Here is a 12,379-nt window from a genome sequence, read left to right as displayed (position 1 = left end):
CCCCTTGGTTCCATCCTGAGACCTGCAAAAAAGAAAAAAAAAAGTTCTGTAGTGTGATATTTGCTATCAGTTTTCCTTCTCTCTCTCTATTTATTTATCTTTTTTTTTTATTCAATAACAGGGATTGAACCCAGGGGCATCCTACCTCCGAGCTCTACCCCAGCCCAGGGTCTCACTAAGTTGTAGAGGGTGTCTCTAAGTTGCCGAGGCTGGCTGCGAACCTGCAATCCTCCTGACTCAGCCTCCCAAGTGCTGGGATTACAAGTGTGTGCCACCATGCCCGGTTTACTGTTTATTTATTTTGTGTGTATTACTGAGGATTGAATCAAGGCACATGCTACCTCCATGCTACACTCCCAGCCTTTTATTTATTTCGTTATTTCTTGATTTATTTTATTTTGAAACAGGGTCCCGCTAGGTTGCTAAGAATGTCACTGAGTTGCCAAGGCTTGTCTTGAACCCACGATCCTCCTTCTCGGCTTCCCAAGTACTGGGACTGCAAGCGTGCACCACCATGCCCGGCTCTAGCCCTTTACATTTTTGTGGGCCTGGGGCTTGAGCTGAGAGCCAGGGAGCCCTTGGGGAGCCCTTCGGCCACCCTGATGCCTCCGTACCTCCCCTGCAGGAAAGGCGCCCTGCTGTTCAACAACATATTTTCTATCGTGCCCGCCATCCTGATGGGGTGCAGCAAGGTTGCCAAGTCCTTCGAGCTCATAATCGTTTCCAGGCTTCTGGTGGGGATCTGTGCAGGTAAGCAGGGCTGCCCTCTTGCCATGAAGCCCATCCAGGACCCTGACGCACCATGGGCCCAGCTCCTGTGGGGCCGGGGATGGAGCTCTGGACATCGCACCTGCTGGGCTAAGCCTACCACTGAGCCCCATGCAGCTCAAGAAAATTGTTCCCTGAAACACTAAAATGCCGGCTCTTCAGTAGAGAAGGATACTTCCAACCCAAATCTTTACTCCAATATTTTAGGATTTCGTAAAGTGCCAGTCAGGGCCAATCAGTCATGGTAACTAACATCCGTTGAGTGGACAGCATCCCCCATGCCCACGGGGCATTCTACCTCCGAGCTATACCCCCAATGCTCTTTTTTATTCTTTATTTTGAAATAGGGTCTCACGGCGCCGGGCGTGGTGGCGCACGCTTGTAATCCCCGCGTTTGGGAGGCGGAGACAGGAGGATCGCGCAGGTTCGAAGCCAGCCGCGCGCGCTGGCTTAGGAGACCCTGTTTCCAAAATGAAAATGTAAAAATAGGTCTGGGAGTGTAGCCCGGAGGTAGAAGGAACCCCAGTACCACCAAAAAAAAAAAAAAAAGAAAAAAAAAAAAAGAAAGAAATAGGGTCTCATGGAGTTGCAAGGGGCCTCACTAGGTAGCTGGGGCTAGTCATGAACCATGACCTTCCTGTCTCAGCCTCCCAAATGCTGGGATTACAGGCGTGTACCACCATGCCCGGCATCAGCCCTTTTTAATATATATATTTTTTTAATTTTGAAACAGGATCTCACTAAGTTGTTGAGGGTCTCACTGGCCTTGAATCTGTGATCCTCTTTATTTTATTTTTTTAAATTTTTGTGGTACTGGAGATGGAACAGAGGGGTGTTCTACCTCTAAGCTATACCCCCAGCACTATTTTTTATTCTTTATTTTGAAACAATGTATCACTGAGTTCCAAAGAGCCTCAGTAAGTAGCTGAGGCTGTCCTGGAACAGAGATCCTCCTGTCTCCGGCTCCCAAATGCTGGGATTCCGAGCTTACGCCACCACGCCTGGCTTTGTGATCCTCCTGTCTCAATTTCCCGAGTACTGAGATTATAGGTTTGTACCATCATGCCTGGCTTTAGCATTTAAAAAAAAGTAGAATAGATTGTATTCTGTGTAGCAAGGATGAGATTATCTTTTGAAAGCTTTGTTTCAGTTACTTATTGATGCATGCCAGGGAAGAATCCAGTTACAATGTACAATGAATTTCTGTGTTTTGTTTTTACCTTGAGTTATGGTCACAAAAGCTTGAAGCACAGGTTTGTAATCCTAGAATTCAGGAGGCTGAGACCGGAGGATCATGGTTCATGGACAGCCTCAGCTACTTAGTGAGGCCCTCTGCAACTCAGTGAGACCCTGTTTCAAAATAAAGAATAAAAAATAGGGCAGGGAACACCGGGCGTGGTGGCGCATGCTTGTAATCCCCGCGCTTGGGAGGCGGAGACAGGAGGATCGTGCTGGTTTCCGGAGCCAGCCTCGCTGGCTTAAGAGACTCTGTTTCCACATAAAAATGTTAAAAAATAGGCCGGGGAGTGTAGCCCGTGGGAGTGTATACCGGAGGTAGAAGGGCTTCCAGGAACCCCAGTACCACCAAAAAAAAAAAAAAAAATAGGGCAGGGATATAGCTCAGAAGTCAAATGCCCCTGGGTTTCATCCCCAGACAATCAATCAATCAATCAATCAATAAAGCAAGCAAGCTTAAGAAATAATCTAGTGGTGAATCTTCTACCAGGTAGGTGTTAACTTTCACAGGGCCTTGTGAAGTCTTCTATGGGAGGAGAAGTCGAATGTCTTGCCTGAGCTGGTTTGCAAAGCCCACCCACTGCCTTCCAAACGGAGGCACCCAGGCGCTGCTCCAGACGGTACCCCAAGCCAGCATTGTTAGCAGGCCGCCTTTGACCAAGCATGGTGGCACATGCTTATGATCCCAGCACTTGAGAGGCTGAGACAGGAGGATTGCAGTTTCCAGGCCAGTCTTGGCAACTTAGTAAGACCCTGTCTCAAAACTAAAAAACAATAAAATAGGGCTCCAGGTGTAGTTCAAGGATAGAATGACAATAGGCCCATTACTTTTTTTCCTGCAGTACTGGGGATGGAACCCAGGGGCATTTGACCTCTGAGCTACACCCCCTGCCCTATTTTTTCTTCTTTACTTTGAAACAGGGTCTCACTGAGTTGCAAAGGGCCTCGCTAAGTAGCTGAGGCTGTCCACGAACTGTGATCCTCCTGTCTCAGCCTCCTGAATTCTAGGATTACAAGCGTGCGCCGTCTTGCCTGGCCCATTACATTTTCCAAAGCAAAAATAAATAAATAAATAAATAAATAAATAAATAAATAAATAAATAAGAAGAGCAGTGTTGCTTTACATTTTTGCCAGTCTTTTGAATATCCTGCTTAAGAGCCGGATTCTCAAACCTGCTTCTGTTCAGCTGCCGTGACGTCACAGGGCGGGTAGTTTCCAGAAAACTCCTCGCGCTCCCGGGGGAGCGGGTGAGGGGCAGACAGCATCTCTGGATGGTTTCCAGCAGGGTTCTGATCTCACGGCCCCGAGGCGGCCTCAGGTCCTCAGATCAGCCTTGGAGAGCCTCGGCCATGAAAACCTGTATCCAGGGCCGGCAAGGTTAGGTTGGTTTGTTTTGGTTTTGTTTTGTTTTGTTTGTTTGTTTGTTTATTTGTTTTGCAGTATTAGGGATGGAACCCAGGGGCATTCTGCCTTCGACCTACATCCCCGGCCCCATTTTTTATTCTTTATTTTGAAACGGGGTCTCACGGAGTTGCGAAGGGCCTCACTGAGTAGCTGAGGCTGTCCGCGAACCGCGATCCTCCGGTCTCCGCCTCCCGGATGCTGGGATGACGAGCGTGCGCACCATGCCACGCCTGCACACTGGGACCCCCTTTTTTTTTTTTTTTAATGGGTCTGGGATTTTTAAACCCCCAGTTGACACACATCACAGAATCCACAGACGCACAGCTCACAGGTACCCTGATGGGGCCCAGGGTAACTGGCTTGGACTCTAGGACACGCAGTCTTCTGCATGGCTCCTCCACCTCTTGGCAGGAAGACTGAGGCTTTTGCTGGCGTGAAGGAATTTTGTTTGTTTGTTTTTGTGGTACCAGGATGGAACCCAGGGGCATTCTACCTCCGAGCTACACCCCCAGCCCTGTCTTATATTTTTTGCCGTGATCCTCCTGTCTCAGCCTCCCAAATATTTTGATTACAAGCATGGGCCACCACGCCTGGATCAATTTTTTTTTTAATGATATTGGAGACTGAACCCAGGGCCATTCTACCTCTGAGCTACACTCACAACCCTTTTAACTTTTTATTTTGAATCAGGGTCTCACTAAGTTGCGGAAGGTCTCACTCAATAGCTGAGGCTGCCCTCCAGCCTGCGATCCTCCTGTCTCAGCCTCCCAAGTACTGAGATTACAGGTGTGCGCCTCCACACCTGGTGGGTTGAAGGATCTAAACTTTAAAAGCCCCTGGACTGGAGCTCCAGCATCAGAGCTGGCTAGCTGCCGGAGCCCAGCTCAGTCACGTTCAAGACAAAGGTTGCTTTCCACCAGCATGAAGGTGAGACCACCTCTGGAGGCCGGATCCCCCATTTATACCCTGAGTCAAGTTAGGAAGCGCTTGTTGCTAAGAAACAGCCACTTGGCCGAGCGTGGTGGCACATGCCCCTAATTCCAATACTTGGGAGGCTGAGACAGGAGGACCACAAGTGTGAGGCCAGCCTCGGCAACTTAAGAGATCTGCCTCAAAATAAAAAATAAAAAGGGCCGGAAGAGCCAGTGTATGCTCGTAATCCCAGTACTTGGGAGGACCCTGTATCAAAATAAAGAATAAAAAAGAGGGCCGGGGTGTCGCTCAGAGGTAGAATGCCCCTCCTCAAATGTGTATAAAGGTCTCTGCACGGCTTTCTTGTGTAGTGTACGTACGATTCCCTGAAGTATGGTGGGCAGGAGGCCTTGCCCTTTTCCCAAGTTGCTAGTGAAGACAAGGTCTGTCCACAGTTGGCACCGCCCTCTCGTGACCCAGGCCAGTGGGGTGGGAAGGGCTGAAGTCACGCCAGCCCCGGGTGACGCAGGTCCAGAAGCAAGGGCTTAGCCAGTCGTGGTGGTGTGGGCCTGTCACACCCACACTTGGGAGGCTGACATGAGAGGATTGAAGTTTGAGGCCAGCCTCGGCAGTTTAGGGAGACTCTATTTCAAAATAAAAAAAAATAAAATAGAGCTGGGAGTATGGTTCTGTGATAGACTGCCCCTGGGTTCAATCCCAGTATCAATTTTTTTTTTTTTTTAAAGCGGGAGAAGATGTTTCTGATAAGGAACTTTTGGTCTCCTAAAGTTTCAGAGAAGCCGGGCGTGGTGGGCACGCTTGTCATCCCAGCATTCAGGAGGCAGAGGCAGGAGGATCGCGGTTCGCAGCCAGCCTCAGCTACTTAGTGAGGCCCTCCGCAACTCAGCGAGACCCTGTTTCCAAATAAAGAGTAAAAAATAGGGCTGAGGTGTACATCAGGGGCAGAATACCTCTGGATTCCATCCCTAATACCATAAAAACAAACAAAAAGTTTCAGAGACTAAGAATTAAAAAAAGGTAACTGCTTTTTCTGTTGCGGTTTTGAGGATGTTCTGGCCCAAACGGCATGATTGCTAAGTAAGAATGGGCCTTCATGGACTCAGCTTGTCCTCGCCGCGCTGACCTTCCCTGACTGTGTCTTTCTTCCAACCCTCCTCCCAGGTGTGTCTTCCAACGTGGTCCCTATGTACCTGGGGGAGCTGGCCCCTAAAAACCTGAGGGGGGCCCTGGGGGTGGTGCCCCAGCTCTTCATCACCGTCGGCATCCTGGTGGCCCAGCTCTTTGGCCTTCGGAGCGTCCTCGCAAACGAAGAAGGTGAGATCGGACAGCTCGGGCCCCCTGCTCGGGACGGGGTGGGCTGTCCAGGGGTCCCCGTCCCGTCCTAAACCCTAGACAGGTTCAGGGCGGCACTCCCCTTAGGACGTGGGCTTTGAGTGGACAGGGAGGCCGGCCGCTCCTGGCTGCTCCGTGGACCGCAGGACAGCCAGCAGGGTGGCCCCCACGGGCCCCCACACGCCCCGGCCTCCCGCTGGCGCTGCTGACCTCGACTTTCACAGAAAGGGATGAGGGAGAGCCGGGGTGCCCTTCCCTTGGGGGAGGTGGTGAGAACCTTCCAGGCGCTGGCTCCATCCTCCCCGAGAGAGCCGGGGCTGGGCTCGGCGCTTGGCGGTGCCCGGCGATGCGGCGGGCATTGTTGGGGGGTGACCTCCCCATTCTTTGTCTCGAGTGTCACTTTTTTTTTTTTTTTGGTGGTACTGGGGATGGAAGACAGGGCCGTGTGCACGTTAAGCTCTACCAGTGAGCCATATCTCCAGCTTCGTCTTGAGTCTGTGTGCGTGTGCGTGTGCGTGTGTGTGTGTGTGTACGCAATACTGAGGATTGAGCCCAGAGCCATTCAACCTCCAAACAACACCCGCAGCCCCTTTTTAAAATATTTTGTTTGAAACACAGTCTTGCTGTGTCGCTGAAAGGCTTGGTAAATTGCGAAGGCTGGTCTTGAACCGCGATCCTGTCTCCGTCTCCTAAGTACTGGGACTACAGGTGTGTGCCACCAGCCTGGCTTGGATCTTGAGCCTCTAAATGGCGAACAGTGTCAATCATCACGCCAGTCAAAATGTACAAAGGGCTTCCCAAGGGCCGACGACCAAGTCTTCTAAAGTAATTAATTTATTCTTGCAGATAGCCTGTGAAAGCGAGCACCTGTTATATCCACTTGGTTTGTGTGTGTGTGGTACTGGGGACTGAAACCAGGGGCACTCTACCTCCAAGCTACTCCCCCAGCCCTGTTTTATTTTGATTTGAGACAGGGTCTCGCTAGGTTGATGAGAATCTCATTCCTTGCCAGGGCTGTCCTTGAACCTACAATCCTCCTGTCTCAGCCTCCCAAGTACTAGGATTACAGGTGTGCACCACCATGGCTGGCTTACTATTTCTGTTTTAAAGATGGAAAACCTGGGGCCGGGAATTTAGTGGTTGAGTTTTTACTTAGCATGCACGAGGCCCTGGGGTTAATCCTCAGCACCTCCGCCACCCAAAAAACAAGCAAACAAAAACACACTCATTACAGGAGCAGAAGCCGGGGCTCAGAGAGCTGCGGGACTCATCCGAGGTCTTGTTAGGCTAGAAGCCCAGGAGCTGGGGCTGAGGGCTCTTGGCCCGCCTGCCCTCTCGTCGTCTGGTCTGTGATCAGAAGCCTGCACCAGTCAGGACACAAAGCCTGTGAACTAGGTTCGACCAGGCGTCTGAGAGGGACAGACAGAGCTCCGCGCTCACAGGAGGGAGGGACTGGTTCTGCCAGGGCCGGGGCCCCGAGGCGGCCTGCGCCAGAGCCCACAAGTCCAGCTCTAGGCCTGGGCCGCGGGGGGAGTGCCTGGCGGGAAGCTAGGCTGGCCCCTGGCATCCAACAGCCAGTGTGGTCACCTGCGGGCAGCCCAGGGGCGTGACTGCTCGGAGGACGGGCCTGAGCTGCTGGTCTCCTGACGTGGCCTCCTTATGGAGCCCTGAGTAGTTTGAAGCCTAGCATGATGCCTCTTAAATCTAAGTCATGGGAGAAAAATCCAAACCGAGAAATGCATTAAAATAGAACTCTGCAGAGCCGGGCGCGGTGGCACACGCTTGTCATCCCCGCGCTCGGGAGGCGGAGACAGGAGGATCGCGCTGGTTCAGAGCCAGCTGCGCGCGCTGGCTTAGGAGACCCTGTTTCCAAATAAAAATGTAAAAACAGGTCTGGGAGTGTGGCCCGGAGATAGAAGGGCCTCCAGGAACCCCAGTACCACCAAAAAAAAAAAAAAAAAAATAGAACTCTACAAAATAGAGACCAAACACCCTGCACGCCCCTCAGTCAGCACCTGTCCAGCCTGTGAGAGCCACTGTGTGATGCCGGAGGCCTCTGCTTGCTTTATTTTATTTTATTATTATTATTATTATTATTTTTGGTACTGGAGCATTCTGTCTTCGAGCTACACCCCCTGCCTATTTTTTATTCTTTTTATTTTGAGACAGGGTCTCACTAATTTGTGGAGGGCCTCACTAAGTAGCTGAGGCTGTCCACGAACCGCGATCTTCCAGTCTCAGCCTCCCGAATGCTGGGATTACAAACCATGCCACCACGCCCGGCTCCAGCCCTATTTTTTAATTCTTTACTTTGAAACAGGGTCTCACTGAGTTGCAAAGGGCCTCACTAAGTAGCTGAGGCTGTCTGTAAACCCGGATCCTCCTGTCTCAGCCTCCCGAATGCTGGGATTACAAGCCGTGCCACCATGCCCGTCATATTTTTATTTGGAGACAGAATCTTGCTAGGTTGATAAGTCTCGGTACTTGCTGAAGCTGACCTTGAACCTGCGCTCTTCCTGTCTCAGCAAGCCCAACTCTGTGTTTTCTGCTGAGAAGGGCAGTCTCTGCCTTCACAGGCCCGGGCACCCCGCACCCCAAGGGTAGTCAGGCACGGCGCCGGGTAAGCGATGCCGCAGGGCCCGGGCTGGCGCTGGCACGAGCTCTGAGCACCGTCTCCGCTCACAGGCTGGCCCATCCTCCTGGGGCTGACCGGGGTGCCGGCCGCGCTGCAGGTCCTGCTCCTGCCCTTCTTCCCCGAGAGCCCCCGGTACCTGCTGGTTCAGAAGAAAGATGAAGTGGCCGCCAGGACCGGTAACACGCGCAGGGGGCCGTGGCGGTGGTGGTGGCTCGGGCCGGTGCCCTGCAGCCAGGCGACGCCCTCCACTTTGTCTGTCCTTCAGCGCTGCAGAGGCTGCGTGGCTGGGACGACGTGGACGCCGAGATGGAGGAGATCCGCACGGAGGACGAGGCGGAGAAGGCGGCCGGCCTCATCTCCGTGTGGAAGCTCTTCCGCCTGAAGTCTCTGCGCTGGCAGGTCATCTCCGTCATCGTCCTCATGGGCGGTCAGCAGCTATCAGGCGTGAACGCGGTACGGCCGCCTGGGGACCACGAGCAGCCCCCAGGGCGGGCCGGCAGCAGGGGCCAGGGCCACAGCCCGGCTTTGAAGCCCCCTCCCAGCCCTGGCTGTTCCCTTCCAGGTCTATTACTACGCAGACCAGATCTACCTCAGCGCCGGTGTAAAGAACTCTGATGTCCAGTACGTGACGGCCGGCACAGGGGCCGTCAACGTGTTCATGACCATCTGCACCGTGAGTGTCCCGGGAGCCGAGGCCCCCGCAGCCAGCGAGGGACAGCTGGAGACTGGAGACGGTCCTTGCCGAGAGGGGGCCTGAGATGGCACTGTGCCCCTGGGTGCTCATGTCTCGGCCCTCCCCAGTGGACAGTCCACGGTCCCCCAAAGATGGGAGCCCAGCCCCCACTCCAGGAAGTGCCTGCCGTGGGAGGCGGCTCTGCTCCAGGCTCTTACATGTGGGGCCATCAAATGGTCCCGGGCAAGCCAGGAGTGGTGGCGCACGCTTGCGATCCCAGCGTTTGGGAGGCTGAGACAGGAAGATCATGGTTCATGGACAGCCTCAGCTACTACTTAGTGAGGCCCTTTGCAACTCAGTGAGACCCTGTTTCAAAATAAAGAATAAAAAATAGGGCTGGAAGTGTAGCTCGGAGGTGGAAGGCCTCTGGGTTCCAGCCCCAGTACCGTCACTCCGTCAAAAAAAAATTCCAGGGCCATGCCATAACAGGAATGGAAGAGGCCTCTGGCCTGTGCTGTCTAGACCCCTAGACAGCACAGCGGCTGTCCAGTGTCACCTGCTCAGGGCTCCCTGCCTGGGCGTGCCCAGGACCCAGGCACAGCCATCTCTGGAAACAGAAGCTCATATTTGCATCGGGTATCTGGCTTCCAGCGGTTGTGGGAGCCCTAAGGTTTGGGGAACAGGATTAAGAGGCCCTAGAGGTGGAGTCTGATTGGAGGGTGGCCAGCCAGGGTCAGAGACACGGCCAGCCCTCCCCGCCGGCCGCCCAGGGCGCAGGCTGGGGTGCAGGGGCGCGGCTGCTGGCTGCTGAGCCCCCTCCTCCACCGCCTCCCGCAGGTGTTCGTGGTGGAGCTCTGGGGCAGGAAGCTCCTGCTGCTCCTCGGCTTCTCGGTCTGTATCACGGCCTGTGCGGTGCTCACCGCCGCCCTGGCGCTGCAGGTAAGGCGGCGGGACCCACAGCCACCGGGAGGAGGTGCGCCCGCCGCCCGCGCCCTCCCCACGTCCACCACACTCGGACCAATGTTATAGCAAATATGGTCTGCCAGAAGCCAGGATCCGGGCCCACGTGTCCCCCACACCCCAGCAGCCACCTCTCCTCTGACTCCCCAGAGCTCAGCCAGCTGACTCTGAGGACCGGGTGCCATCCTGGGCGGAGCCGCTATCCCTCCCAGGGACCAAGGCCCCAAGGGCCCCGGCCCAGCCCCATCTGTGCTTTGCCGGATGCCAAGCAGCTGTTTCCTCCCCACAGGACACCATCTCCTGGATGCCCTATGTCAGCATTGCCTGCGTCATCACCTACGTCGTGGGACATGCCCTTGGGCCCAGTAGGTGCCCCAGAGCCGGTTCAAAGCCTCAGCACCCAGGGCCAGCGTTGCCGCCCTGTGGCTCAGGCTTAGGCTGGAGCCCTCCCCCTCCCCTCCCCTCCCCCTCCCCTTCTTCCTCCTCCTGCACCTTCTATCAGTATTAAGGATTGAGCCCAGGGGCATTCTGCCTCCAAGCCATACCCTCAGCCCATTTATTTATTTATTTATTTATTTATTTATTTATTTATTCATCATTTACTTAGTTTTGTGGTACTGGGGATGGAACCCATAGGCATTCTACCTCTGAGCTACACCCTCAGCCCTATTTTTTAATTCTTCATTTTGAAACAGGGACTCGCTGAGTTGCAGAGGGCCTCACTAAGTATCTGAGGCTGGCTGCGAACCATGATCCTCCTGTCTCAGCCTCCCAAACGCTTACAAGCGTGCGCCACCACACCCAGCTATTTATTTATTTATTTATTTATTTATTTATTTATTATTTTTCATACTGGGAATTGAACCCAGGAGCATTCTACCTCTGAGTTGCACCCCCAGCCCTATTTTGATGCAGGGGAGGAGGGGAGAAACAGGGCCTCTCTAAACCTCGAGCCTGCAGTCCTCCCGACTCAGCCTCCCAAGTGCTGGGATTACAGGCCTGCGCCACTGCACCCAGCCCCCCCCTTCAGCACGGGGTTGGTTGGAGTAACTAGAGTGAAAATAAGAAATGCTTGGTGGGGGGGGGGGGGCTGAAGCTTGTCACCGGGGCGATGGGCAAAGTAACTGTGCGGGGGCCACCAGCCTCTGTCCCAGGGTGGCATCCGCTGTGCCAGGGAGCCCCGCGAGCGGCCACTTGCCCCCACCCCCTCTGCTGCTTCTGAAGCCCCCTAGTCTTGGAGACACCCCCACCCCGGCCCCAGGGCCAGGTGCCCGGGCCCCCAGCATATGAGGGCCCTCCACGGCCTCCTTGGGCTTCTGAGAAGACCGCGCCGCGTCTCCCTCCCCCAGGCCCCATCCCTGCGCTGCTCATCACGGAGATCTTCCTGCAGTCCTCGCGGCCGGCCGCCTTCATGGTGGGGGGCAGCGTCCACTGGCTGTCCAACTTCACGGTGGGCTTGATCTTCCCGTTCATCCAGGTGAGTGGCACCGGGAGTCCCGCCCACCGCACCCCAGGAGCCCCGCCCACCGCACCCCAGCCCCCCCTGCAGGAGCCCCGCCCACCGCACCCCAGGAGCCCCGCCCACCGCACCCCAGGGCCCCGCCCACCGCACCCCAGGGCCCCACAGGAGCCCCGCCCACCGCACCCCAGCCCCCCCGGGAGCCCCGCCCACCGCACCCCAGGGCCCCGGGCCGCCCTGAGCCCCGCTCCCCGCAGGAGGGCCTCGGCCCCTACAGCTTCATCGTGTTTGCCGCCATCTGCCTGCTGACCACCGTCTACATCTTCCTGGTGGTCCCCGAGACCAAGGGCAAGACGTTCATGGAGATCAATCAGATCTTCGCCAGGATGAACAAGGTGCCGGGGGTCCACCCGGAGAAGGAGGAGCTGAAGACCCTCCCGCCCGCCATGCCGAAGCAGTGACCCGGCCCAGGCACGCTGCTTTGTGACTGCCAGCTGCCCGCCGCGCCCAGGGACGTGTCCAGCGTGGGCTGCAGGCGCGGCCCAGCGGCCCCGGCTGCCCCTCTGGACGCCACGCTAGCCACTGTGGGGCCCCTGGCAACACGGCTTTCCTAACAAAAACAGTCACCGCGGCCAGCGGGAGAGCAGAACAAACTCTTCTCTGTGGCCCGCGAGCTCCGGGGCCACTTCCATTGTGTACAGCCGAATTCACCTTCCCCAGAAACACCTGCCGCAGGCAATGCGGTCAGCAATAATGGTGTATGTACAGCTGGAGAGATTAACCAAGTCCGAATTATTAATCCTAAATTATATTGTTAGTGGAAATGGAACCGCTTTGTACAGTCAATAAAACGATCAGTCACTTTTCACCGAGACGCCCAGTTTTCTGTGCGTAGGAGCGGTGGCCCCGGCCCTGCTGGCGTGGGCACTTCCTGGGGTCGCGGGTGCACATGACCTCCTCCGCTGACGCAGGGCAGAG

General features: G+C 55.2%; 1 protein-coding gene across 1 annotated transcript in view; it reads left to right on the top strand.

Moving 5' to 3' along the window:
- Positions 1-11,862, top strand: part of SLC2A5 (solute carrier family 2 member 5) — a gene marked incomplete at both ends in the record, with an annotated part of 28,112 nt that extends 16,250 nt beyond the window's left edge. The window contains 9 exons of the mRNA XM_080691272.1: positions 626-750; positions 5,504-5,656; positions 8,360-8,485; positions 8,575-8,762; positions 8,872-8,982; positions 9,820-9,921; positions 10,232-10,307; positions 11,292-11,419; positions 11,659-11,862. Of these exons, the coding sequence (XP_080547398.1) occupies positions 626-750; positions 5,504-5,656; positions 8,360-8,485; positions 8,575-8,762; positions 8,872-8,982; positions 9,820-9,921; positions 10,232-10,307; positions 11,292-11,419; positions 11,659-11,862 (1,213 nt within the window). The remainder of the gene's footprint in view (positions 1-625; positions 751-5,503; positions 5,657-8,359; positions 8,486-8,574; positions 8,763-8,871; positions 8,983-9,819; positions 9,922-10,231; positions 10,308-11,291; positions 11,420-11,658) is intronic.
- Positions 11,863-12,379: the final 517 nt, after the last annotated feature.

This window comes from Muscardinus avellanarius, assembly GCF_963383645.1.
Source record: "Muscardinus avellanarius genome assembly, chromosome: 3".
Taxonomy (NCBI): Eukaryota; Metazoa; Chordata; class Mammalia; order Rodentia; family Gliridae; genus Muscardinus; species Muscardinus avellanarius.
The sequence above is the reverse complement of the archived record's forward strand: the minus strand, read 5'-3'. Positions and strand labels throughout refer to the sequence as shown.